Source organism: Rhineura floridana, chromosome 15, assembly GCF_030035675.1.
Source record: "Rhineura floridana isolate rRhiFlo1 chromosome 15, rRhiFlo1.hap2, whole genome shotgun sequence".
NCBI classification, from domain to species: domain Eukaryota; kingdom Metazoa; phylum Chordata; class Lepidosauria; order Squamata; family Rhineuridae; genus Rhineura; species Rhineura floridana.
In genome coordinates, this window is record NC_084494.1 from 33,605,334 (window position 1) to 33,632,725 (window position 27,392).

Here is a 27,392-nt window from a genome sequence, read left to right on the forward strand (position 1 = left end):
TGCTGGTTCCACTTGCGTCTTTATAAACTCAAGGCTGGCCTAGTAAAATGCATGCGTGCCTCAGTTCATTGTCCTGTGGCTTCCCATTGTCTCTTGGACATAATTCAAAGGGCTATCTATACCAGAAATGGCTGTTTTCATTCCTCTTTATATTCATAATACCCACAATCAATGAAGAGTACTCCTTTGAGAGTAGCATGCTTCCACTGAGTCCAAACATTAAAGACCTAGAAAATGCAGGTGCACTATTTATGGAGGTGGCTGGCATGTTGTTATGTGCCTTCATGTTGATTACAACTTATGTCGACCCTATGAATCAGCGACCTCCAGTAGCATCTGTTATAAACACCCTGTTCAGATCTTGAAAGTTCAGGTCTGTGGCTTCCTTTTTGGAATCAATCCATCGTTTGTTTGCTCTTCCTCTTTTTCTACTCACTTCTGTTTTTCCCAGCATTATTTTTTCTAGTGAATCATGTCTTCTCATTATGTGTCCAAAGTATGATAACCTCAGTTTCATCATTTTAGCTTCTAGTGATAGTTCTCATTTAATTTGTTCTAACACCCAATTATTTGTCTTTTTAGTGCTCCATGGTACAGCAGGGCCCCGCTTCCCGGCTTTCGGAACCCCGCCGTAAAGCAGAAATTGCCATAAAGTGGAACCCCATTGACTTTAATGGGTCGCGTTGCGCAAAAATGCCGCAAAAGCGGCTTTAAAAGAAAACCGCCGCATTAGCAGAACGCCGGTAAGCGGAGCGCCGGTAAGTGTGGCGTTACTGTATCTGCAAAGCTTTCCTCCAACACCACATTTCACCATACTGATTTTTCTCTTATCTGCTTTTTTCACTGTCTAACTTTCACAGGCATACATAGAGAACGGGAATACCATTGTCTGAATGATCCTGACTTGTGTTCAGTGATACATTGTTGCATATCATGGTTGGTATACCATGCATATAATAATATGAGAATTGCACACCTGCTAAGTGTACATATGATGCATGCTGGTGAACTGCAGTTAATCCTGGCTTTCCAGAACATGCCTATGGACTATTAAAAAAAATGCGTATATGGAGCAATTGTGTGTTTATGCTCTGCAAACGGTTTCTTTTTGCATCCATTCCTACACCACACATCTTTGGTGTAAGACCTGTTTGGACCTACAAAGCAGTTCTTAATCTTTTCACAGTTGTTTCTCCACATTCCCTTGTCACAAATGATTTCTTGCCTAGATGCTGGTTTCCTCGAGCAAGGTTTTCTTGACTTCTGCTGATTTCTGTTTTCATATCTTCATGCTAACAAGATGCTCACTGCTACAGCAAGAGCTATAGCAACTGAAAATATCAGTAAGAATAAAAGGTGCCTGATCATTTCCTTAGACTGCAATTCTGTGTTTGCTTACCTAGGAATATGCCCCATCAATCACACACACAGTCAGACCTACTTCTGAGTCAACATGCATTGGGTTACACTGTCAGTCTCCCAATACAACTCCCCATTTTTAGCAAATATTTAAAGGATGCTTGTTTAATTAAAGCATGATCAGTGCAGTCCTAACCATATCTACCCAGAAGTAAGTCCTATTGAGCTGAATGGGGCTTACTTCCAGGTAAGTGTAGTTAGGATTGTAGCCTTAAATATTTAAAGTCTTTTTTGTCTACAAACACTTCTCTTCAGGGGTCATGAGAGGACAAAGAGGTGGGGCCAATGCTTGTTGCATTATACATAATCAAATAATAGGGTGGCAAAAAGAGGAAAGGCATCACTCCTCAAAACAAGAGGGCAGAGTTGCATACTATTTGAATATGCTAATTCATATGTATAGATGCAAATTTAGAAATAATTTTCTATAATTTAAACTGGGGATGGGGAACTAGGGGTAGGGATGAGGTCCTCCATAAGTTGTTGCACTCCAACCCTATCAACTCTAGCCAGCATGGCCAGTTTGGAGACAGTGGGACCTATCACCCAGGAATATCTGGTCTGGAGGGCCAGAGTTTCCCCACCGCTGTTCCATTCATTCATTTATTTCTGACAAAGCATAAGACCATAAAAAGGCCTGCTGGATCAGGCCAGTGGCCTATCTAGTCCTGTTCTCACAGTGGTCAGTTGCAAGTAGGACCTGAGCACAAGACCACTCTCCTCCTCTTGTGGTTTCCACCGACTGGCATTCAGAAGCATGCTGCCTCCCACTCGTGGGGGCAGAGCATAGCCTTCATGCCTAATAGCCACATCCTCCATCAGTATTTTAATATCCATTCCCCATACTGAGGGAAAGTGGAGATTTTTCCAGTATCAGGGTCCAAGTTGTTTCAGCACCAATTTATAGATTCTTCATGTGCCAGTGTGGTGTAGTGGTTAAGGTGTTGGACTACAACCAGGGAGACCAGGGTTCGAATCCCCACACAGCCATGAAGCTCACTGGGTGACCTTGGGCCAGTCGCTGCCTCTCAGCCTCAGAAGGCAATGGTAAACCCCCTCTGAATACCGCTTACTTGAAGGCAGTCCAGCAGCAGCATATGAGACTTTAAATACAAGGGAGATATAATTTATTATTACTATTGCTATTAAATTCCTGGGCCCCCATTAATAACACTCTTGCAACTGCTTACAGAAGCAAAACAAACATCATACAGTATTGAAAATTTTTTGAATGCACCCCCCATTTTAAAAAAACGTCCCTTCCAAAGGAAAAACAACAAAGCCAAAACAATTATACTACAACATCAGAGAGAAATATTTTAATCAAGCTTTCTCAGTACTGTGTTAGTTTTCTATTCAAACAAACAAACAATGGGGAGTCTTCAAAAAACAATTACAATCATATAAATAACAAATAACCGCGCCCCCACTTTCTAGTCCGAATGGTACAGCCAAGCAAAGCTCATTTCCCCCCTTCGCTCCCAGGTGGGCCCGGCCATCGCCATTCTATAGCCTGTGCAAACCAGAACAACACAACCCTGCGGCTGATTGGCGTCACGTGACTCCAGTGAGTCAGCACAGCGTTGGCCACGTGAGCAGCGGGCTAGGGGCTGTGATGTGCGCAGGCGTGTACGTGTGACAGGGTTAGTGGGCACGTCCGAGTTGTTTGTGCGTGATTTGTTTTGCTTAAAAACCTCGGGTCACATGATAGTGGAGGAGCGGGGCGGTTGTGGTGTTATTGCCGGGTTTTTTTTGCCGTGCGCGCTGACGAGTGTGCGCACGCGTTTTTACGTCACAGCTCCACCTTCCCGGCGGCGTCTCCGTCTTCCCGTCAGTGAGAACAGAAGTCGGCGAAGGCGAGCCAGAGGCCGTCGCAGCCGTTCTTCCTCCCTCTGTCAGTTTATTTTTCGCTTTCGGCCTGGTATGGCGATGGATACGAGCGGCAAAGAGAAGGAGGCGCTGCAGCTCCTCGCCGAAGCGGACAAGAAAGTGCGCGGCTCCCAGGGATTCTTCTCGGGGCTATTCGGGTGAGGCCCGCTTGATGGAGGAGGAGGAGAAGTCTGCCGAGAATCTGGGCGGGGAGGTGACTGTGGGATGTTAAGTCGCGGGGGAGACGAGGCTGTGGGGTGTCAGGTCACGCGAGGACGGGGGTGTGGGGCGTTAGGTCATGTGAGGATGCGGGAACTGGGCGCACGTTTGGGGGTGGAGGAGAGGTCCTGCCTGAGGGGTGTTCCTGTGGAGAAGGGAAATGGGGAAGGTTGGTTGTGGGGCTGGGGTGAAGGTAGTGAGAAGAAGAGAGAATGAGTGGTAGGACTGACAAATACTCCTGGTGGGGGGTTAACAAGCCCATTGGGGCTGGTCGGTTGAAAGATAGGAGGACCAACAGTAGGTGGAGCTGGAGCCAGTGACAGCCTGAGCACCCCCCTGGATGCTTTGTGAAAAGGCAGGCAGGTGGGGGTTGGCTGAGAGCAGACTGGGGTTGGTGGGGCAGTGCCCTCTTTGCCCTAAATCAGTGTTTCCCAACCTCTTTTTATTTTTTTGTTGCTGGACTACAACTCCCATTAGCCCCAGCCAGCATGGCCAATGGTCAGGAATTATGGGAACTGTATCCCAGCAACAAAAAAATAAAAAAGGTTGGGAAACACTGCCCTAAATGGACCAGTCTCTGCTCATAATAAGTGATGCTGTGGAAGATGAGGGGGAAATAAGAACTTAGTGGTGGCGTCACTAGGGCAGCAGCTGGGTGCTAATGGACATCTGAAGAGCAGACCTGAGCACTGATAGTGGTGAGTGGGAGATGGGCAAGGATGGGTGGTGGTGGGTACATATATGTGGCTGGTTTGGAAGGGAGGCAGAGGTGAAGTTCTAACTCAAGAAGAAGGTAGGCTGTAACCTGCACAAATGATACAAAGTGCCTGGCATGTTATGTCACGTTGTGGCTCCTCACAGACCATTATTTGAGTGTTAAGTATCCAAGCTGAGAGGTGAGCCAAGTTAAACATGAGCTAAAAAATCTGAGGTACTCTGAAGTTGTGTGAAGCTTGTATTTGTCTACAGAAAAATAAAATTGGGTAGAGGAGAGCAAAAGGCAGTTGTCTTGGAGGTAGCTGGAAATGTAGAAGCTGTTGAGCCGGAGCTGGTGGGAGGGGCATGTTTAAAGGAAAGCATATGGTAAGGTGAGTGGCTGGCAAGTTGAAATGGCTGAGGGGAAAGCTCTGGAGAATAGATAACTGAGCATGCACACACAAATCCAGCTTGGGAAAGTGTAAATTGGGACAAGGGAGTGGTGGTGGTAAGGTACTTGTAGTGTATTGGGGAGGGACTATTGGAGGCATACCTGAATGTGAATTGGGAAATCAGAAAGCTGATGGAGAGAGAGGAGTTATGAGAAAAGAGGAATATTGGACAATTTGGTGTTAGGAGATTCTGCTTTGGAGGCTATTGTGTAAGGAAAGTGTATGTGTGGGGGCTGGTTGAGAGGACCTAATGAAGGTTTTTGTTGGCAAGGTTTGTAGGTAAAGCAGTTCTTTCAGGGTAATGTCATAGGAGGCTTTAAGGGAGGATGTGTTAGGATGTGGCCTGCTTTCTGATGAAATTGACCTCATTTCTGTTGAGTTGTAATGGAGCCCCCCTAATAAGAACATAAGAACATAAGAAGAGCCTGCTGGATCAGGCCAGTGGCCCATCTAGTCCAGCATCCTGTTCTCACAGTGGCCAACCAGGTGCCTGGGGGAAGCCCGCAAGCAGGACCAGAGTGCAAGAACACTCTCCCCTCCTGAGGCTTCCGGCAACTGGTTTTCAGAAGCATGCTGCCTCTGACTAGGGTAGCAGAGCACAGCCATCACGGCTAGTAGCCATTGATAGCCCTGTCCTCCATGAATTTGTCTAATCTTCTTTTAAAGCCGTCCAAGCTGGTGGCCATTACTGCATCTTCTGGGAGCAGATTCCATAGTTTAACTATGCGCTGAGTAAAGAAGTACTTCCTTTTGTCTGTCCTGAATCTTCCAACATTAAGCTTCTTTGAATGTCCACGAGTTCTAGTATTATGAGAGAGGGAGAAGAACTTTTCTCTATCCACTTTCTCAATGCCATGCATAATTTTATACACTTCTATCATGTCTCCTCTGACCCGCCTTTTCTCTAAACTAAAAAGCCCCAAATGCTGCAACCTTTCCTCATAAGGGAGTCACTCCATCCCCTTGATCATTCTGGTTGCCCTCTTCTGAACCTTTTCCAACTCTAGAATATCCTTTTTGAGATGAGGCGACCAGAACTGTACACAGTATTCCAAAATGCGGCCGCACCATAGATTTATACAACGGCATTATGATATCGGCTGTTTTATTTTCAATACCTTTCCTAATTATCGCTAGCATGGAATTTGCCTTTTTCACAGCTGCTGCACACTGGGTCGACATTTTCATCGTGCTGTCCACTACAACCCCGAGGTCTCTCTCCTGGTCGGTCACCGCCAGTTCAGACCCCATGAATGTATATGTGAAATTAAGATTTTTTGCTCCAATATGCATAATTTTACACTTGTTTATATTGAATTGCATTTGCCATTTTTCCGCCCATTCACTCAGTTTGGAGAGATCTTTTTGGAGCTCTTCGCAATCCCTTTTTGTTTTAACAACCCTGAACAATTTAGTGTCGTCAGCAAACTTGGCCACTTCACTGCTCACTCCTAATTCTAGGTCATTAATGAACAAGTTGAAAAGTACAGGTCCCAATACCGATCCTTGAGGGACTCCACTTTCTACAGCCCTCCATTGGGAGAACTGTCCGTTTATTCCTACTCTCTGCTTTCTGCTTCTTAACCAATTCCTTATCCACAAGAGGACCTCTCCTCTTATTCCATGACTGCTAAGCTTCCTCAGAAGTCTTTGGTGAGGTACCTTGTCAAACGCTTTTTGAAAGTCTAAGTGCACTATGTCCACTGGATCACCTCTATCTATATGCTTGTTGACACTCTCAAAGAATTCTAATAGGTTACTGAGACAGGACTTTCCCTTGCAGAAGCCATGCTGGCTCTGCTTCAGCAAGGCTTGTTCTTCTATGTGCTTAGTTAATCTAGCTTTAATAATACTTTCTACCAGTTTTCCAGGGACAGAAGTTAAGCTAACTGGCCTGTAATTTCCGGGATCCCCTCTGGATCCCTTTTTGAAGATTGGCGTTACATTTGCCACTTTCCAGTCCTCAGGCACGGAGGAGGACCCGAGGGACAAGTTACATATTTTAGTTAGCAGATCAGCAATTTCACCTTTGAGTTCTTTGAGAACTCTCGGGTGGATGCCATCCGGGCCCGGTGATTTGTCAGTTTTTATATTGTCCATTAAGCCTAGAACTTCCTCTCTCGTTACCACTATTTGTCTCAGTTCCTCAGAATCCCTTCCTGCAAATGTTAGTTCAGGTTCAGGGATCTGCTCTATATCTTCCACTGTGAAGACAGATGCAAAGAATTCATTTAGCTTCTCTGCAATCTCCTTATCGTTCTTTAGTACACCTTTGACTCCCTTATCATCCAAGGGTCCAATCGCCTCCTTAAATGGTCTCCTGCTTTGAATGTATTTATAGAATTTTTTGTTGTTGGTTTTTATGTTCTTAGCAATGTGCTCCTCAAATTCTTTTTTAGCATCCCTTATTGTCTACTTTTGTTCATCCAAGGGCTGTGGCAGGACAGTGAAATGGGGGCAAGAGCAGGTGCTGGGAGGTGATTTGCTAATAATATGGAGAATGTCATTGCATGCAGCTTAAGGGAAAGCTGTGGTAGGTGTTAAATGGAAATTGTAGGAATCTCTGAGTCTGCCCTTTGAGCGAAGGTTATTGTGGTGATAGAAAAAGCTCAAGGTCTAGCTTTATCTGGGAGTGGGCTGGGTGGGACAGGCCTAATTATAAAAGCAGTCAAAAAGTGATTGTCCTAAGAGCAAAAATACCCTGAGGGCTGCAGACAAACCCATTGGCTTTGCTCCTGCAGCAGCCCCAAAAGACTTGCTTTCTTATCATATGATGTCTTAACATCCACAACTGTGTGCATTGCAGCATTCCCCTCACTGTTAAGCATATGTTGCTTGCAAGTCTATGAATTTGAAATACTTTCAAATTTCCATAATTTATTTTAAATCTGTATTTTGTTCTTCCTTCCTCAGGACTTGAGAGTTTAGTACAATAAAAACAATAGAATAAGCAATATAAAAAAGCCCATAACATAGCACCTGAATTCATGCAAGCCCAGTCACCTGATCTTTGTTATGTGAGCCTTTTTTTCTTTCTGAGGGAAGACATTAATCTGTATGCTTCACGCTTTTAAAGACAGTAGGGTGGTTGTTGTGTTTTCCAAGACCTTGAGAACTAGTGGGACCTGGCTGATGTCAAAAGACAGTTTTATGCATAACCTGTATAAACATTATAGGAAACTGCCTAAACAACAATCTCTTGTGTGGTGCAATATAGCCTAAATGCTGCTACACCATATAAATATCTACTTTTTTTCTCCTGACTCCCTCCACTGCTGTGAATTTGAATATGTAATTATCTCCAGCCTTTCTTGTTGCTTTCCATTTCTCCCCTTCACAGCTTCTTTTGCTGTGCCCAGGTGGGAAAAATGAGATGTGGAATAATAGAGCTGGTAGGAACTCCTGCCTTGATGGAAGACAGAGGTGGTTGTTGAAGCACCTAAGCCCCTGTGATTTGGCTTAGTTTCTATTACTGTTGTAGCTTTCCAGACTACGAGACAGAAGAGTGGTTAAGACCCAGGTTTACCACAAGACAGCATGCTTTCTAATGCTTAACAGGAGGGCTTGGGCAAGACTAACACAGTCTTGTGCAGGGATTAAGGGTATGTACAGGTAATGAATAGTGATTGGCAAGTCTGCCAGAGCTTTTATCATCCTGCAAAGCTTTTGGTTTCCCTGAGACTTCTGTCTGCACTCTTGCTGAATGTGTGCTAGTACTACTAAGCAGCTGAGAATATGTTCTTGTGCAATGTGCACACCAATTCAACTCACTGGGAATCTTCTGAATGAACCTGTGAAGGACCAGCCTATATCTGCTTTTTTTAGCATTTTGGAAGACACTGTTATTTGAAAGGGTGAAAGCTTTTAGGATGTGGAAGCATATATGTAAGGCATGCTTATATAAAATTATTATTATTAACAACATTTATTACCTATCCTTCACCCAAAAGTCCCAGGGTGGGTTACAACAATCTTAAAATACAGCAATAAAGTTAAAAACAACCTAAAATCACAAAATATTGTGAGTCCTACAAATGTACATCTGGGGTGTCAAAGGCTAGGATAAAGAGGTGCATCTTCTTGAGCCTTGTCTTCTCTTCTCCCTAGGAAAAGTGCCGAAAGGTGGTGGATAGGGTAATGGACTGCGGCTGTCTGCCCATATTGGAACACTACAATTGGCTGAAGGTAGTTGATGAGACTGGCATGAAATAAACAATCATTGTAAAACCTGGGATTTAGTCTCCCCATTCAGCCTGGAACTGAACTGTGTGACGTGATGAATTTCCATCACTCACTAGTAATATTGTCTGGTTTAGGCATACCCATGAGTCACACACCTGCAACTTTAATAATAGTGCTAGGAACAATGACTTGGGAATATGGTAGTTAAGGAAAATCTTGGAAAAGCCATAGCTGACAGCAGGCTAGTAATTAGGGGCTCAGCAGAATACAAATTCTGCCTTGGTTTTATGTGGCAGTCCTTACCTGCAGTCCCATATTTATTGGATTCAAATGGTGGAAACTGTTAGTAAAAAACCCACCAAACTTGGATGCTAGTAAAAGCAGAAAGACAGAAGACTTTTATAAGAGGAATTGGGTGTCTCTTGGCTGAATGAACCTTTGGGAGTGGTAAAGGCTATAAATAATGAAGTAGCAACAGACTGGCTTCTGATGCTTGAGGAATCTTGTATTTGTCTGAAATCAAAATTTTGTTGAGCTTTCCAGTTCTGAATTTTGTGAAGAAAATCCTTGTTTTGTTTGCTCTATTTTAAATACTTTTGTATTGCCTTTAAAGGCAAATACCATTTATAAAATACATAAAAATACAATTAACTAAAAGAGCATTAAAATAACATTCCAAATAAAACTGTCAATATTAATTGGTAATAGTTAAAAATTATCTGTAAAACATAAAGGCAGACTGTATTCTGTCCCTGATTAAATTTGCCCTTCTGCTCCTTCAGAGAAAATAACCTGTTTTATTTAATTGTTCAGTTGTTTAATTGTTATTTAATTGTAAACCACCCAGAGAGCTTTGGCTACGGGGCAGTATATAAATGTAATAAATAAATAAGATGACCCTTCTGTTTTCTTAATGCATAATATGTAGTTCAAGATAAATTGAGAGAGATCATTCAAAATAGAAAAGCACAGCAACGAGAGATGCATCTTTTTCTTAGAACTGGGAAGTATCCTTAAATGTTTAGGGTTGTACATCCTGTATTTTCTAGCTGGTAAATGGCTTTACATTTTCCTGTGATTTCTATTTGTGTAATGGAAGGGTTAGTTGCCCTTCAGTTATTCTGGTGAAAATAATGGTGTTTGTAGAGATGGAGACTGTCATAGCCAGTGGCTGTTGCATTGTAACCTGTGGTCTGAGGAGGAGGAGAATTGCTCTGTGCCTGCAGTTATTCTGTCTGAACACCTCTTTTTTCCTGCTGGCAGTGTCTGTTATTGAAGCAGAAGCAGCCTTTGCCTGGTCGGGTGCAGGGAAGGGAGTGGAGGGCACATGACAAAGCTGGTGACTCAAGAGCAGTTCTTTATTTTGCCCATAATACACATCTGGGCTTTGAGAGGCAAGGGAGCTGAAGGTAATGATTTCCCACAATCTCAGAAAAAGAGCCTGGTGAATCAGTGACTGGTGATTGTTAATGGGAGGAAACCACTTCTAGGAAGCCTGGCAAGGGGAAGGATGGAGAAGAGATGATAAAATAGAGAGTGCTAAGAACTAAAAAGCAATTTATTTCTCCCACCCAGAATTCTTCCTTTGCAAGTCACAAAGGTGCAGCCTGGCTTACTGATGAATATAAACATTTAGAGGTGATAATGTTTTGTTGGCTTGGTGTATTTGTATGCGTGTGTGTGTGTGTGTGTGTGTGTGTCAATAATATTTTTATATCCCTTTTGTGGAATAGATTCCTAGGTAAGATTAGGGCTTGGCTTCTAGAAGAGAATATCACTGAACTCAGAAGGCTTTACTTATGAGAGAACATGCCTTGATCAAGATGCAAATGCCATAGGAGGAATTTGTCTCTAGTGTTCTGGGAGTTGTAGTTCTGTGAAAGAGAAGAGGTCAACATTTCAGTCCCTGTCTTGATAAACCGTCAGTATCTGGGGTGGGGACTGCGATTGCTAAACTGGTTGAGGTTTATATTGTACAGAGCCTTTTTGTTGTAAATGGGAGTGGGATTAAAAAGTAATAGGGTTCTGGAGTTATGAGTGTGTTTCTCCCCAGAGGTAAATCCTATAGTGTGTGTCCGTGAGAGAGTGTGCACCTTTTTTAGGATGGGTTTTCATAAACTGGCCTTCCAATGGTGGCTGCCTCCTCCACCAATACCTAGATACAAATCCCTTCTCTTGAGGTCTCAAAGAATTGAAGAGGGCTTTGAAAATATAAGGGGTCTTTTTGCTTTATAGTGGAACTTATACTGGAGAAGACAAACATCTCTCATTTTGTTCTGAGAAGATCTGTTTATGTGAGCCAGAGGCCTTTGGAGGGGAGAGGGGTGGTGGTGACTGCAAATAATACCTAGCTAGGAACTGAAGCCAAAATTTGTGTCCCCTTGTCTAGGAAATTAAATTACTAGGTACTAACATAAAATACTATGTTGCACAAGGCTGAGTAAATGAGCTTGGCATTAGGAATCCAAAATATTTTTGTTTATAACCACCCTGTCCTATAAAATATAGAAGTGGCATGCAATAAAATATGCAAGTACAATATAAACTATAATAAACAATACAAAATCTTAAAATCGACTGGCTTATGTTGAAAAATGTTACTGAATAGGCTTGTTGGAATAAAAAGGTGTTCAAGAGATGTCTGAAAATTAGCAGCTAGGATGCCTGCTGAATTTCTGCTGGATGAGACCACAGCATGGAACTGGCAACACTATGCACAGCTTCAAGTGGAAGTGAGTCAAGCTTCTGTATCACAGGAGACAACTAACATTGTTCCTCTGGATCTCTGTGTTTGAGCTGGGACATTGGAATTCAGGTGGTCCCTAAGGTATCCTCAACCAAAGTTGTTCAGGGCTTTGGATGTTAATACAAGACTCTTGAATCTGACCTTGTGGTATATTAGCAGCCAGTACATGTGCTGTCCCAATCAGCAATCTAGCCACTGTATTCTGCACTATCTGGAGCTTTCAGACAAAGGGCAGCTCCACATAGAGTGCACTGTAGTAATTCAATCTCAAAGTTACCAATGTCTTGGGTTTGCCGTTTTTTGAGTCATGGGGTGGAGGCGTTTGGGTCCTGGTCAGTGATTTGTCCGGAGGACTATACTGTTTCACTGGGTCTGGGGTAATAGCCAGATGCCTTCCAGCCCAGGAGTTTATCACGCAGTACCAGTGAGCCATAGTTGACATCTTGCCTTTGCTTGGAGGCTGTGAGCTGTTTGAATCCTGTCTTTCCAGCCACTGTAGCTTGAAAAACATCCAGACCAGATTCTGTACATTTTTTGGAAGTGACTGGGGAGTTTAACTCATATGTGTGCTTGAAACATCTTGAGATGTGTATTGAGTTGCTCTTCTTTGCTCCCTTGCCCCTTACTCTGGGCCTCTTCCCATGGCAGGAGAAAAATTGGATTGAAAATGCTTGTCTTTCCAACCACAGAACTCATTCTGTTGAACCTGAAACTTCTGGCAAAATCTAACTACTTGCCATATGCAAGAAATTTTCAAAAGAACCAAATTGTGGGCTTCCAGTGAGGACACAGGGAGATCTGTTTAAGAAAAGGATATGTTGGCATAGTGGGCAGAGAACCTTGATTTGAAGAATGTTGGGGTTTTTAGGACACATCTGATACAGCCTTGGTCTTGGGCAGGTGCAACGTTGATTTGATTCAATATCTGTATTCGCTTTTACAGCAACAATGTTGAAGTCAGAGTGACTCACAATAATAATATGGCTATAGCTCAATAGTGGAGCATCTGCGTTGGATGCAGGTCCCAAATTCAATCCCTGGCATCTCCAGGTAGGGCTGGGACAGGCTCCTTCTCTAAAACCCTGGAGAGCCGCTGCCAGTCAGTATAGACACTATTGAGCTAGATGGACCAGTGGGTCTGATTCAGTATAAGGCAGCTTCCTATCTTCTGTATTAGCAAATTCTAAAATTAGCAAACATTTCTATAATACAATCATATCAAAGTAGCATAAATAAAGCAAAAAGTTCAGTAAACAATTAATGCAGTTCAGTATAAACTCACAATAATGCAAAATATCGGAAATGGCAGCTGAGCACCAGCCCAGCGCCCAGTTGCCATACACTGTCTGAGAAGGGCGCCTTCACCCAGTGGAGCAGCACGATTTGAGGCCGTAAGGTCTTGCATAGTTTTGGTCATGAGGGCAGTGGGGCTGGTCTCACTCAGCCTGGTTAAAACAAACAGGCCCTTGAAAGCAGCAGCACAGTACCAGGCATATTCAAGATGTGAATCTGTGTTCTCTTAGCCTCTCTTTCCCATCTTTTTTTGTGTAGGAACATGTGGCTTTCTAGACAATTTTGATTCAAAGGGTGTTTTTTTTGATGCCCGAAATAGACTGGGATCTGGTTTAGCATGTTTGACTTAACATTTAGTAAGGAAAAGGGCATCTGACTAAATGTTAAATTAAACATGCTAGACACCTGTTTATGAAATTTCCATCCTGCCCTCCTCCCAAAGGAGTTTTTCTAATAGCCACAGGTATTTGCACCAAAATGTTTGATTAGGTAGAAAAAATAACATCAAGCTCGCATAATGTGGCTTAAATTATTATAGTCAAACAAAAGCTTTACTTGGACATTATTTTTATTGGAATACATCTGAGCATTTTTAACAATTACACAGCATCCACTTCTGTTCCAAACGATCTCGACAATATTTGGTTCACCTTACTGGTCAAGTTAAACACTGTAGCCTTTTTACTTTAGATCAGGAAAGGTAAGCAGGAGGGGATTTTTTACCTCAAGGCTCTCTGTGCACCTTTGGGAAGTTGCACTATTACAGGGCCCAACACTCCCTCTGTACTGGCCTCTTTCCAGGGGAAAGGATGGAGAAGTGTGTGGCATTGGGCATCACTTCCCAAGGATCGATAGAGTACCTTTAGGTAGCAGCACCCAACACTTCCTCTTAACTGTTTTTTTCTAAGGGAAACTCTGGAATTGAAGGGTGTGTGCCCTGCTGTGTACCACTCCCTACATTACATAGGTCACTACTTCACTGAAAGGCTGATGATGATACATTGGGAAGGGGTCACCAGTTTGGCTCTGAATAGTGACAGCTTTTCAGATACTTTTGGCATGCAGCTGCCGTACAATTCTCATCCTTTCTCTTAGGTTTGGAGCTGAGAATATGGCAGAGATCACCATGCGGCTGCATAATCCCATCCATCTCTGCAGCTTAAAAGTTGGGGGGAGTGCCATACTTACCATGCCAGATATATTTGTTGAGGCCCATTTCTTACTTTGTTTAAATTTTAAAAGAAAAAAAGCAGTGCTGATGATTAATTTTAGCACATCTAAAGAGCAGTGTATTAGATACGTAAGGTGATGTCCTTAGTCATATTCAGAGTAAACCAGTTCAAGAGTCAGTGGCTTAAGTTACTGAGTTACAGTTAACCTTCAGAAAAGGGAATTGCAATTTTGAAACTGTCCAATTTGAATGGTATATCGCTAATATAATAAACAATGCATTTTTATATATGGAATGTTTGTATCTCACCATGGAATACACTTCCTGGAGTATCTATTCATGGGATCAGCAGAAAGTGTACTGTAAACTGTAGGGCTGAATTGGGCTCTAAGAGTGTGGTTTCCTTCTCACCATAGTCTTATGAGTTGTGTCATGATGACCAAGCAAGCTTGTATTTGGGGGCATTTAGGTGCTCATTGAAAACCTTCTTGTTTAGACAGGCTGTTACCCTTTAGCATGCAAGGGATTTGGTCTGGTCTGATACTGATCTCCTTGTGCTGTACTGAACGGTCACTAATGTCAGTTTGCTTGAATTGTATACTACTTTATGGTGGTTCTGTACTTCAGAAAGTATGAAAAACATGACAAGTGAATTATACATCTAAATGTCTCTTGTTCCATGTCTTTTTAGACTTGGGTGCAGACCCAGTCTAGAGCATGTAACATTCTTATGTGGGTAAGGCATTTTTTTTTTACTGGAGAGCATGCTGATTTGCAACCAAATGGTTGTTTGCCAGTGCAGCAAGCTGATTCTGGCATCTTTCTTTTTCTTCCTAGGGGTGGCTCCTCCAGAATTGAGGAAGCATGTGATATCTATGCAAGAGCGGCCAATATGTTTAAAATGGCCAAGAACTGGAGTGGTAGGTAGTATAATCCCTGATCTTTTGCTTGTATTAAATTTTCCTTTTATTCCTCAGAATTTCATAGCTCATCTGTTCAGGTGCACCTCACTTCATTTGCTTATAGGCTCCCTCTGGCATTGCAACTGAGATGCATATCCCAAGCCTAAGAAGCTGGAAGTGTGTGATCTTCAAAATAATATAGAGGACCTGTCATATTCTGTGAAGCTAGGAAGTGGCAATTTCTTATGAAATCCTAGACCAAGGGTGGGGATCCTTTTTGGCCTAGTGGGTAAGATTTTTATATCCCCACCCCTGCTGGCCAATTTTGACAGGTGGACAGGACCACCCATCTGTCAATCACCTAATATAACTACATCAGCAGATGGACAAGGAGTTCGATTCTGCGTTCTGCTGGGGCTGGCTGTGTCTGTACCTGCCCCACATGTCTGGCAGGCCAAATTTGGTCCACAGGCCAGAGCTTCCCCACCCTGTCCTAGGTAATTTTTATGGCATTCTCTTTTAGCAGAGAGGGGCCATAACTCAGTGGTAGTGCTTTGCATACTAAACATCTTAGGTTCAATCTTTGGCATCACCAGGTAGGACTAGGGAGGACAACTTCTTGAAACACTGGAGGGCAGCAGCAGCCAGTCATTATAGATAGTACTCAGCTAAATCAATAGTTTAACTCGGTATAACACAGCTACCTATGTAAGGTAAAGGGTGAATAATTTCTTCTCTTCCTGGATGTGACACATGTCCATTGCTGTTTGAGAAGATGGTGGCTGAGTGACTTCTGCATACTTACAGATTGAAGATGAGAGCTCTGCAGTTGGGTGCTGAATCCTCTTTGCTTGACCTGTATACACAGCAGCATAACAAGCATTGCAAGACTGTAAGCCTCAACCCCTTCTGCCATCTTCCTCTTGCTTTTAACTTGAGGCTTCTTGAGCAGCCTCGTAATTCCAGTTTTAGAATTTTAATGTTATGTGTATTAACAAATTCCAGGCCTTGCAAAATCACATGCCCTTTCTCTTTCCTAGCTGCAGGAAATGCATTCTGCCAGGCTGCTCAGTTGCATCTTCAGTTGCAGAACAAGCATGATGCAGCCATGAGCTTTGTGGATGCTGGCAATGCCTTCAAGAAAGCTGATCCTCAAGGTAAGAAAAGTGGATTAGATAAGTTATGCAGTCTCAAAGCTGTGGTGGGATTTGCTCTTAAAGCTGGTAGTTGGAGTTGGGAGGGCAGCCTGTGAGATGAGGACTATTCATGTCTCCCAAGAATTGTAAATATTTGTATCTTGATTGCATAATACACTTATTTGCATCATAGCAAAATGTGCTTAAATTGCAAAATTTGGGTTGCTGTCAAGTAGACTACACAAAACCTTGGGTGAATCAGATGCATGGCTCCTCGGAGAATTGCACAGTCTGTATATCTGTATGGTTATTCATATTTATGTGCACATATCTCTAGTTGAGCATAACAATGGTGAAGGAGAAGACGACTGCTGCATTCAGATAATCATGCCTCAGTTTAATAAGAAGAGATGTATACAAGCCTCTTGCATGTCCATGCAGCCCCTTCTCCTTAGCGGTGCACCTCAGTGAAGACTTGATGTTTTTTCTGAATCTGATAAAAATAGTGTCCCAGTTCAGATGAAACAGGAAGCTATGGCCAGTTGGAGATTTCCACATTCCACTAAGGCATGCTGCAAAGAGAGTCTGTGCACAAAAAGCTTGTACATTTATCTGTTTCATAAACTAAGATAGATCATCTAAACGCAGCCAGTATATTGCACTTCTTGACTCTTAACCAGTAAATGTTGCTCTGTAAGCTCTCTCTCTCTCTCTCTCTCTCTCTCTCTCTCTCTCTCTCTCACGCTGCAAGTCATGTAGGCTGCTGAAGGGCAAACGCTACAGTGCCTGCTGGCCTCCTGTATTATGCACTGAGATGTCCTACTTTAGCTGGAATCCTTGGTTGCTTGCAGCATTGCACAAGCACTGCAAGTTGACAAACCTTTCCTTGGCCAGGCTTATGCAAGCCTCACAGATACAAAATGTGTCATGCCAGTTCATGAGTGCATTCGGTCTTTAAATATCTTAAATGTTCAGGTTCCACCTTTCAGGCGAACTTGTATGTCTCCCCCTTAGTTTACATATGGGCTGATACCCTTTTGGTATAAAGTAGCAAGAGTCTCTGAGCCTTGTGTGCAGTGCCTTTTCCTCACATTCATCCACCCATATGTTTGAGATTAGTATATGACTTCAAGGTAGATTCAAGTCCTGATATCTTTTTATCCTTATTTGAAAGCAGTGGTTGGGAGGAGGTTTAGGGGTCTCTCTAATTTGTTGTCTCTCTACACAGCAACAGGGCTTTTGTTCAGTTGTTGTCTTGGGGTCAAAGACCTGTTCTGCCTCTTTGGGAAGAGGATCCCTCCTCTGGGATTTTCATGTGAATGTCTGCTGGCAATAATTAACAGAAAAGACAGACAAATGAGAGGGAGAGAGCCTCTTCTGCAGCTCCCTAGGCTTAGGCAGCAATTTCAGGGTAAAAGATTATAAAGTAACTTGAGGAGAGAAAAAATGTAATCCTCCTCAGGGATTTGCTTAATCTTTTGGAGATTTGCATTCTGATTATCGCTGTGGCAGCAGAGCTAAAGAGCAAGCCTCATCCTTGTCATTGCCCTGAGGGAGGTGAAGTAGCATTGGGGGCATGGGACTCCTGAGCTCATGCATCAGCTCCGTGGGGTGGTTAATGTGATGAAAAAGGATCCCATCTTGGCACCTAAATCCTCTTTCTTTGGATAATCTGTTTTTAGTGGTTTCTCAGGGGATAAGTGTAGAAGGGAAAGCATTGCATGCTGCTCCTGCTATAGCATGGAGCGTAGAGGAGAGCTGTATATGCACCATGTGGCCCTTGCCCACTTCTCCAAAACATGCCAATGAAGCACACTTAGTACTTGTGCAAATTTGCCCCTTTTGGCTCCACTAGCCTGGTTCTGATACCAAGTGCTGGTTTTGGCCTTTTAAATCCCTTCATGGCTTCAGACCTGGCTACCTGAAGGATTGCCTGTCTCCACATATCCTTGTCTGGACCTTGAGGTCTTCTGACGGGCAACTGGGGTGCCCCACCAAAGTTGGCTGGAAATGGCTTTTTAAGAGGTGGCTTCCTTGGTGTCGTTTTAACTTTAAGTTTGGTGTCATTTTAACACCAGACAAAGAATTTTCATTTTCCCTGGACTCTTACTTTATTCTGGCTTTAATTCAAATTCTTTGCCACTTTTTAACACTGCTTTTGTGCTTTTCTGTTGTGTTTTTTATCCTCATTTGTAAGCCATCCTGAATTTGGGTGCCATGTGAATACAAAGCTGGATTGTAGAAACGAATGTGTATTTTAAACATGTTTAAAATGGGCCTTCATCCAGATATGGATGCAAAGGAGATATATATAAATATTCAAATATCAATATAAATATTAAAACAAAACAATAAAAATAAAAACACAATAAAATGTGTTGAGGAGACAGGAGGGAACTCTGCAATAATCCTGTGATCAGTATGTAAAGCTCCAAACAAATCCTTGTTTCTGGTTTCTGAGCTTTCAAGAGTGACTTGTTCCTATGCGTGAAACAACTGTATTTAAAACGGGAGTGGGGAACCTTTTAGCCCTCCAGATGTTGCTGCACTACAGTTCCCATTAGCCCTAGCAAGTATGGCCAATGGCCATGAATGATGGGAGTTGTAGTTCAACAACATAAGGAGAGCCAAAGGTTTCCCACACTTGATTTAAAATCATGAAGGCTAGAAATGGGCTTTTTAAAAAAAAAAAAAAATGGCTGGAGTTCAGGCCATCCAGTTCTGTGTGTGAACAGTTCAGGTATAAGTTTAGATGTACAGTATTGAGTGCTGAAGTACTTCAGCTGGCCACACAAGGGCAGCACAGCAGTGACAACTAGTGGATCTGCTTCAGTGTTGTCTTTGTATTGTTGATCTTGGTTTGCAATGTTTCTGGAAAAGCAAACAATTCTCTAAAAAGAAACCAAGGGCAGCATAGGAATCCATCTTGAATTCTGGAGCACTGGCTGTGCGTGCTGATTGACCAGTTGTGTCAGATAGTTACCATATAATCCCCTGAATAGGATGTGGTGGCGGCTGGTTGTGTCCAGTTCCCACTTGGAGAAAATGCAGAATAGAACCAAAGCAATGGTGATAAACACCAATCAGTTCTCTATATCTGCTTGGTACTATCTTCCAATTCCCATAAGATCTGTGGGCCTCAGCAGTTTCCCTTAAGTGGCTATTGATCTCCAGGGAAATGTGCTATAAATATACTTATGGCTTTGTCCCTTTCATTGACGTTAGAGGAACAGCATTGCCAGATGGTTTCATTTCTTTATGTTGCTGTGTTTAAAACTGCCAACTCCTTCTCTATTTTTGCAGAGGCAATTAACTGTCTCCTCAGATCTATTGAGATCTATACAGACATGGTAAGCATCTTTCGAGATGTCTCTTGTGCAATTCAGAAGTTAGATGATAAAATATTGGAATGTTCTGTGTAAAAAAAGGGGGGGGTAGTGGTGCAGGGTACAAATCCAATAGAGGGTGAGCTTTCCCTTGAGTCCACTTGCTATGGTTTGGACACGGTTCTCATTGGCAAGAGAGCATCATCTGATTTGTGTGTGCCTTGCGCAAAATGTTGAACTATAAGGAGGGAGAAGAATGTCTGGCAACCTTCTTCTGTGTGTGGGAATTGCCCTTCCAAGGTGCAAGTAAACATTACCATCATGGATGGGTCTTGTGCTGTCCTCTGTGGGTGGGGCTGCGTTGAAAGCCATATTTTATTTATTATTTGATTTATATCCCGCCCTTCCTCCCAGCAGGAACCCAGTTAACATTGCTTGGCTGGGCCAGAAGCTTGTGCTGCTTGCCGTGGGGTGTGCAGTGAATCTCCAGTGGGCTTGTTTAAGGAGGCGTGCACTTAAACAGATATAATGTCCTAGTGTGGACCGTATTATGAGTGGTATTCAATGTGAGTTGTGTTCACAGTAGATTCACTGAAATTAATGGACATGACCAACTTAGGGTCATTAGTTTTGGTGTGTTTACTCTGAGTAGGACTTCATTGAATACAGCCCTTAAAGTATAAAGGAGATGGCATTCCCGAACGAAATCAAGAAATACATTATCTCTAGCACGGTCAGCCTTAAAATAAGTCAGACGATGCATACAAAGTCTGTGCATACAAGTCCTCCCTGTCTTTCACAACTATACACTTCTCAGGTGGAGAGTGTGTTTTGATATGCCCAACATATTTAAAGGTGATGGATGTGTATTTTGCAAATACACTGCAAGAGTAGAGTTGGGTCGATAAAGATGACTCCCTAGCTTTCTACAGAGTCTGGAGGCGCAAGACAACATAGTTGACTAGCCACAGCTAGGATGCACACAAGTACCCAGATGTCCCAAAATAGTGGTTCATGTTTCACATCTACCTTTGTCCTTTTAGGGCCGTTTCACCATTGCAGCCAAGCACCACATAACAATAGCAGAGATCTATGAGACGGAGCTGGTGGACATTGAAAAGGTATGACAAGAAGGGGATTTCCCTGTTGTCTCTATGTCCTCATGAGCCTTCTTGAGAGGCATGTCTTGCACCCCTCCCTTACTATTTCCTTCCCAGAGCAATGCAGATCATCATTATGAATTTACCCACCCTTCACCCACAGGTCTCAGGGTGGGTTACAACAATTTTAAAATACCACATTAAAAACAATTTAAAATCCCAAAATAGGGGTGGGTCCTAAAAATACATGTCTCAGGTGTCAAAGGCCAGGGTAAAGAGGTATGTCTTCAGCATTCGCCTAAAACTAAAGCAAAGTTGCCAGACATGCCTTAGTGGGGAGGTGTAGGGACCATGGTAAATTTTCAAGGGTTTGCTTTAATTTTGCTGTTTCTGACATCCAGATTTCAAAGGATATGGGACTTGAGGTCATGGTGTCTGTGTGGTGGTGAGGACAATGCAAGTAGGTGGGCTCTAGGGGCCTTACAGCTGGGGCAGCTAATTATCAAATTGGGGATAGTGGGAGAGGACAGAGTGTATATAGAATACCTTCGTCTCACCGCAGAGGGCTGTGCCGACCTGGGTGTCAAGACAGCCTTTGCAAACTGTTTGATGCGGAGTTGTTCTTGTGTGTGTCTTTCCATGTGTTGGGTATCCTTGGTCCACAGACTTCATCCAATGTGTGGAGTGGGGAATTGCCATTTTGCCCTGTTTGTGAGCTCCCTGTGGGGCATCTGTCTGATTACTGCAGGGAGGAAGCTGGACTTCTTGCACCATTGATCTGAACCTAGTCCATGCGTCTGGTCCAGTTTCTTATTCTCTCTTCTGTTTTTTTCTTTCCAGGCAATAGCCCACTATGAGCAAGCTGCAGATTACTATAAAGGTGAAGAATCTAATAGGTAATTGGAGAGCTCTTGTATTCCTGTGCTGTTTTCTGCTCTAGGATCAGGACTTTTTAGTGCTGGGTAGGCCTTGGAAGGTGGTGCTTTGAGACTGCTTCTATGATGTTTTTATGGTTTCTAATTTAGCATTATAACCTCATCTTTCTATACTGATTTGTATCATGTTTCAGTAAAAACATAATCTTGTGTCCTGGAATCTTTCATGATGAAGGGCAGTGTATAGACTGTCTGAATAAATATGCTTACCCAATGTAAATGCACCCCTTTCTTGACCTAGTGAGTCTGCTAGGTGTAATTTTTTTAAAAAAAATGGTGGTGGGGGCAGGGGAGCCATTTGGTGAAGGGTGAATGGTTAAGCCATTCCTCACTTGCAAAGCCGACCTCCATCTTTTTAGCTTTAAGAGGTCAACAGAGGAGTCAATAAATGCGTCTTCCTTAAATGAATAATTCCACCCTCAGCATATCTTGCTCAGTAATAATAGCCTGGTGAAGTGTCAGGGTCTGGTAACTTCCCTATAGAATCGGCTTTTTTAGTACCAAAAAAAAATCCTTGTCCAATGAGACCTCTGCATTTGGTCTTGGTTGTCCTCAAGCTGATCCTTCCTGGGGTTGTGGAGCCTACTGACTCTTGCATGGTGTGTGAGTTGAGAGAGGGTGAGTGGGTTGCTACCAGATTCCTGTAGCTCATCTTCCTCTCTCTGCAGCTCTGCAAACAAGTGTTTGCTGAAAGTGGCTACCTATGCAGCTCAACTGGAGCAGTACCAGAAGGCTATTGAGATCTATGAGCAGGTCTGTTTATGACTAGTCTTATCTCCCTTCCCCCTAAAAAGCACAAATCTTTATTGAAATCAGATTCTTAAAATAAGGATGTACAATATATGAAAAAGAACCCCATGCTTTAATTAAAATTGTGCATCTAGACAGTTCAAATTCTGACCTAAGGAAAGCTGATTTTTGCTTTGTCTATACAATCTACAGACTTTTAAATGCATAAACATAGTTTTGCTAACTGTAGGATAGGTAAATGACCTATGTGCAAGTACCAAAGCCTTCCAAACTTTGGAAAACTTAATCAAATCTTCCCCGTTGGTTACTGATATTTCAGGGATTACCTTGTTTAACCAGGTGTAGACTGTTTAAACACTTGATCAGTTGCAGGGAGATTGGTAACATCAACCGTCTTATATAATCAGGGCTTCTACTTCAGTCTGCCTCTTCACTCCTGTCCTTCCAACCCCCTTCTGTACTTGGACACCTCCACTCCACAGCTATGAGATCTAGCAACTTAGCTTAAAGAAGAAAACCTAAAATTCTCAAACTCAAGTTTTGTGGTAACTTCCAAATTCTACATCTTGGGGGGAGGATGGTTCTGAATGTAGCCGAGTAGTTCACAGCTTGCTTCCATTCTCTTAAAAAGACTCCCTTTTGGAAACCTCCCCCTCAATTATTCCCGCTGTCCTCCATTTGTGGGAAGAGATGGACAAACTACTTGCGCAGACTTTATAGTGTCAGAAGGGCCATATTGCTGCATTCCTCCCGTCGGAAGAGAGGAATGCCAATAGAGCATGGGAGCTGCAGGAGTTATGAGTCAAAAGCTGCCCCCAAGGGAGCAAAGTGCCAGATTCTCCAGGGCCCCAAGTTATACTTGTAGCTTGGCTTGAATTGCTCTGCTTTTGGCATCCCCAGGTGGGGACCAGCGCCATGGACAGCCCCCTGCTGAAGTACAGTGCCAAGGAGTATTTCTTCAAGGCAGCGCTCTGCCACTTCTGCATTGACATGCTCAATGCCAAGGTTTGGGCAACAGTTTCCTTGTCTTCTTAGAGAGATTGCTAAGATTGTGCCCGGTGTTGCAAGGGCACAGCATCCCAACTGGCAGTCTAGACCAAGGATCCTCTAGGGGTCTGATCTCCTTGGGATGTGTGCAGGATTTGGGTTCAGGATGAGGGGGGCAGAAGAATGTAGATCTCTGTTTTCCATCACAAACCTAGTCCCAAGTATACAAACATGACGTCTTGTATAGAGATGTGAAGTTCCAGGGGGTAGGGAGAGGTTTTTTCCTAATTTTTCCAGGGTTTTTTTGGGACTTCACGTCTCTGCTCCTGCACCTTGTTCTTGGGAGAGGGGGGCAGTGGTATGTGTGTAGAGTATCAGCATACTAGTTTAACCTACAGGTCAAGTCCTGAAGCTACATAGGAGCAAGAAGCTGGGTTGGCATCATCTGTATGCAGTGGGGCTGGCATGGGGGTCAGGGCTTTGCAGCATGTAGGAGGGAGGAGCTGGGGCTTCTGAAGTACATCAGTCTCTAAAATTTGAGATGCTGTCATTCCAAGCCTCTGAATGGCCTATAATTAATTGCTTTCAATTCTCATTCTTCCCCCTTTTTAAATCAGCTGGCTGTACAGAAATATGAAGAAATGTTCCCAGCTTTCTCAGACTCCAGAGAGTGCAAACTGATTAAAGTGAGTAGTTTTTACCTAGCTTTCAAAATCTGACCTAGATGTCTTGGAGCTGGTATGTCTGTGTCCTACTCTTTGTCAGGAAGCATCTATCTAGTGGTTAAAACAATCTTTCTTGAGTCTTGAATTATGCATGGAAACCTTGGATTAGATTATTTCAGTGTCTACTGTATCTGCAGTTGTCTCATCTACAGTGTCTTACAAAAAGTAAGATGGTAGAGAGCAAAAAATGAGAGGCAGTGTGATTGTGTGGTCAGCAAGGATGGAAGAGCAGAAGGTTGGTGGTTGGGACAAGGGGTTGTGAAGCGGCACCCAAGCACTCCTTAGCATGAAGATCAAACTAACAGAAAAGACTGGAGATGCTTAACCAGTCAAACCTTGCATCATGCTTTTTTCTCCGAATCTGTTGCTTGCATTAAAATAGGATATATCCCAGATGACATGATTACATACACTGCTCCTCCTCATCAGAATAACTTTAGGCCAGTCAAGCATCAATATCCAAAGCATATTTTTCAGAATGCTCTCCTGTCAGTGATTAGCAGCCTGGTGGAACACAGATATGTATTTGGGAACTGATCCACCAATAAACTATTATTCTGTCTCCTTCATAGAAATTGCTGGATGCTCATGAAGAACAGAACATTGACAGCTACACTGAATCGGTAAGACTGCTTTCCTCAAGCGTCTATTGTGAGCATTTACAGTTGATGCGTTGCCTAGTGTCCATTTTCCTCTAATCCAGGGCTGGGAACCTGTGGCCCTCCAGATGCAGTTGGACTACAGCTCCTATCAGCTCAAGCCAGCATGGCCAGCAATCAGACATGATGGGAGTAGTAGTCAAACAGCAACTGGAGGGGCTCAGGTTCCCCACTCCTGCTTATAATCCATCAGGCTAGCCTAGTTGGAAAGCTTTAGTGTAGACTTTAAGTCTAGCTTGCATCCTCCATGGCTGCCAGCTTCTGCCTATTCTGTGTGCCTGGGCAACACCCTGGCTTTGGGTGGTAAGAATACCTTGGTTTTTTTAAATTTAGAGCAGTGAACTCTAAAGTGGGGCAGCCAGGCAGTGAAAATGTAGGTGTTGTATAGGGATCAGCAACTAAATGCACCTGGGTCAGTTTTAGTCCCCTCGAGTGCCGGTCTAGAGGAAAATGAGGTATGGAGAAAATAGTTGCTAACAGCCACTTCTGGGCTGGTGAGAGTGCTAGTTCCTTTGAAAAGGAGATGAGCTCTCCCGCTCTGACCTTCGTTTTGTATACTGAAAATCAGGAGCCCGTTTTATGTCTTTAAACTCATGAGTCTTCTTTCCAAGCTTAACTCCTAGATTCTATGACTGTCATTCTTTTACCCAAGGAAAACTGGCTACCTTTTTTAGCAGAACCAGTGAGTGCTAAATTCCTGAATTCAGATGAAATCATATATATGTGACAGATCTAGCATGGCAGGAAGACAGGTCAATTTTTAAAGACTTGGACTCCAAATATTTGAAGAGACTGCCTCATTCCCTCTAGACCCTCTCAAGTGTTAAGATCAGCAGAGAGGAGCCCTCTTGGTAGACCCACTCCTTTGGACATCTGTGGTGTGGCAGCCTAGGAGAGGCATTCTCTGTGGCAGCCCCCCAGGTTTTACAGCCCTTCTCCACAGAGGTGTGCCTGGCACCTTCATTATGGAGTTTCTGTCATATGCTGAAGATGGACTTCTTTACTTTGGCTTTTCAGACACCTGAGAGATAAAAGTTTCATGACTCACTCTATTGTCTTGATTGTCACTTGTTTAAAACTGATTTTAATATGTATTCTAAATTGCTGTAACCTGCCCTAGGGCCTTAGGGTGGAAGCTGCGTAGGCAATTGAATAAAGAACACTAGCAGCAGATCAGGCCTAGAATATTGCCAGCTAGCAGTGAGTGGTGCTCCGTATGTAGATGCTCATCTTGGCAATTGGTTACTGCTGGCACAGTTTGTTGCATCTCTTTCCCCCCCTCTCTCTCCCAACCTCCAACAGGTGAAGGAGTATGACTCCATCTCTCGCTTGGATCAGTGGCTCACCACCATGCTCCTACGCATCAAGAAAACCATACAGGGTGAAGAGGAGGACCTACGCTAAGCTGTTGCCTCCCCCAACCTCTGCCTCTCATCTGCAGAACTCTGCCTGGATCGGCTCTGGGGCAGGAGAGAGGTCTCGGCACAAAGGAACTGGACTTGAACGGCAAATGGGTTATTACTGCTCCTTTTCTCATCACCTCTCTCTCTCTCTCTCTCCTTCCTGCCACCTCTTAGTACTGCAAAAAACAGGGCTGGGGAATGTGTCGCCTGCGGACTAACTGCAACTGGAGAGAGGTGAAGGCTGTAACATGGACGTTTTCCCTTTTGTTGCCTTGCTGTCCCTTCCCAGATCCAAGCACGTTGCTTTCTGAACCAGCATTTACCTACTTCCAATGGCTTAAAATCATTTGTATGGCTTAACATTTAAAGTCTCTCTAGTGGGTTCAGATGATTGCATCAGCTTCCTTTCTTCCTCCCAGAGAACTTGTTGGAAGCACACCTGGGGTAGAAGGTAGCCTCTTTTTTGTACAGCAGAGGAGATGCCCCCATACCTGTGGCCTCATCCCTTGGACCACATCTTCCAGAGCAGTTCCAGCCTCCCTCCCTCAGGCAGAGGTTGGGTGGCAGCTTTTCCCCCTTTCCTTGGGCTTGTATCCAATACCTGTCCTCCAAAAACAGAAGCATTGTTTCTGTTCGAAAGATTGACATGTAACTGCCAGAGCTGGGTCTTCTATGGAGGCTGGCACACCCACCCCCAAATTTCAAGTACTGGCAGACATCTGAGAACTCGTAGAAATTCTAAATATTTTAAACATGGTGTATGTGCTAATTCTGCTTCTTTTCCTGACTTCAAGAAGCTTTTCTTGCCCCCTAGTTTACCGTCTTGAATTCAGGTAGGAAGGTGCTCTCCCAGCTTCCCCCTTGTCTTTAGAAGTCAGCGCCACTCACCCATACAATATACACAAGTATGGGGGTCAGTGTATATCCATTTGCTGTCACTAGGGGATGTAGGATGTATGTTCTCCTGCTGCCTGCATAGGAAGAGGCAGACAAACCCTGAGCCATGCAGCAGGTAGCCAAAAACCTATTTAATGCTAGTAACTCTCTTTGTGCTGAAGCTGTCTTGATTAACTACCATCTTGTCTTGCATGGTTCTCCTTCAGGCTTAGTTTGAAGGGAGCAATTCTTCTGCTGAGTATTCTATGTTCTGTATTCATTGTCATGAAGGTTTTTTCTCCCTGGATTTCTTCTTGTGTTGGCTTTCAAAGAAACAAAACTAAAGTTATCATGTCGTTTGAGACAAAAGGGTTGATATCTTCATGAGGGATTCTCATGTTAACTTTTTATTATTCATGGGGGGTGGGGGGTGGAATTAAGTGCTGCTGCATGTTTTAAAATGTCCACCGGAAAGTGACTCTGATAACAGTAAAATAACTTGCACACAGCAACAAACAATAAAATTTGCATGGATGGAAAAAAACT

The 27,392-nt window shown here is 43.3% G+C and overlaps 1 protein-coding gene across 1 annotated transcript; it reads left to right on the plus strand.

The window, feature by feature from the left end:
• Window positions 1-3,088: 3,088 nt before the first annotated feature.
• NAPA (NSF attachment protein alpha) lies at window positions 3,089-27,390 on the plus strand. The gene is made up of 11 exons (XM_061596314.1): window positions 3,089-3,446; window positions 14,885-14,967; window positions 15,990-16,106; window positions 19,389-19,435; window positions 20,455-20,532; window positions 21,352-21,407; window positions 22,115-22,199; window positions 23,097-23,201; window positions 23,801-23,869; window positions 24,481-24,531; window positions 25,870-27,390. The coding sequence occupies exons 1-11, from the start codon at window positions 3,124-3,126 to the stop codon at window positions 25,969-25,971; spliced, it is 1,116 nt and encodes a 371-aa protein (XP_061452298.1). The 5' UTR covers window positions 3,089-3,123; the 3' UTR covers window positions 25,972-27,390.
• Window positions 27,391-27,392: the final 2 nt, after the last annotated feature.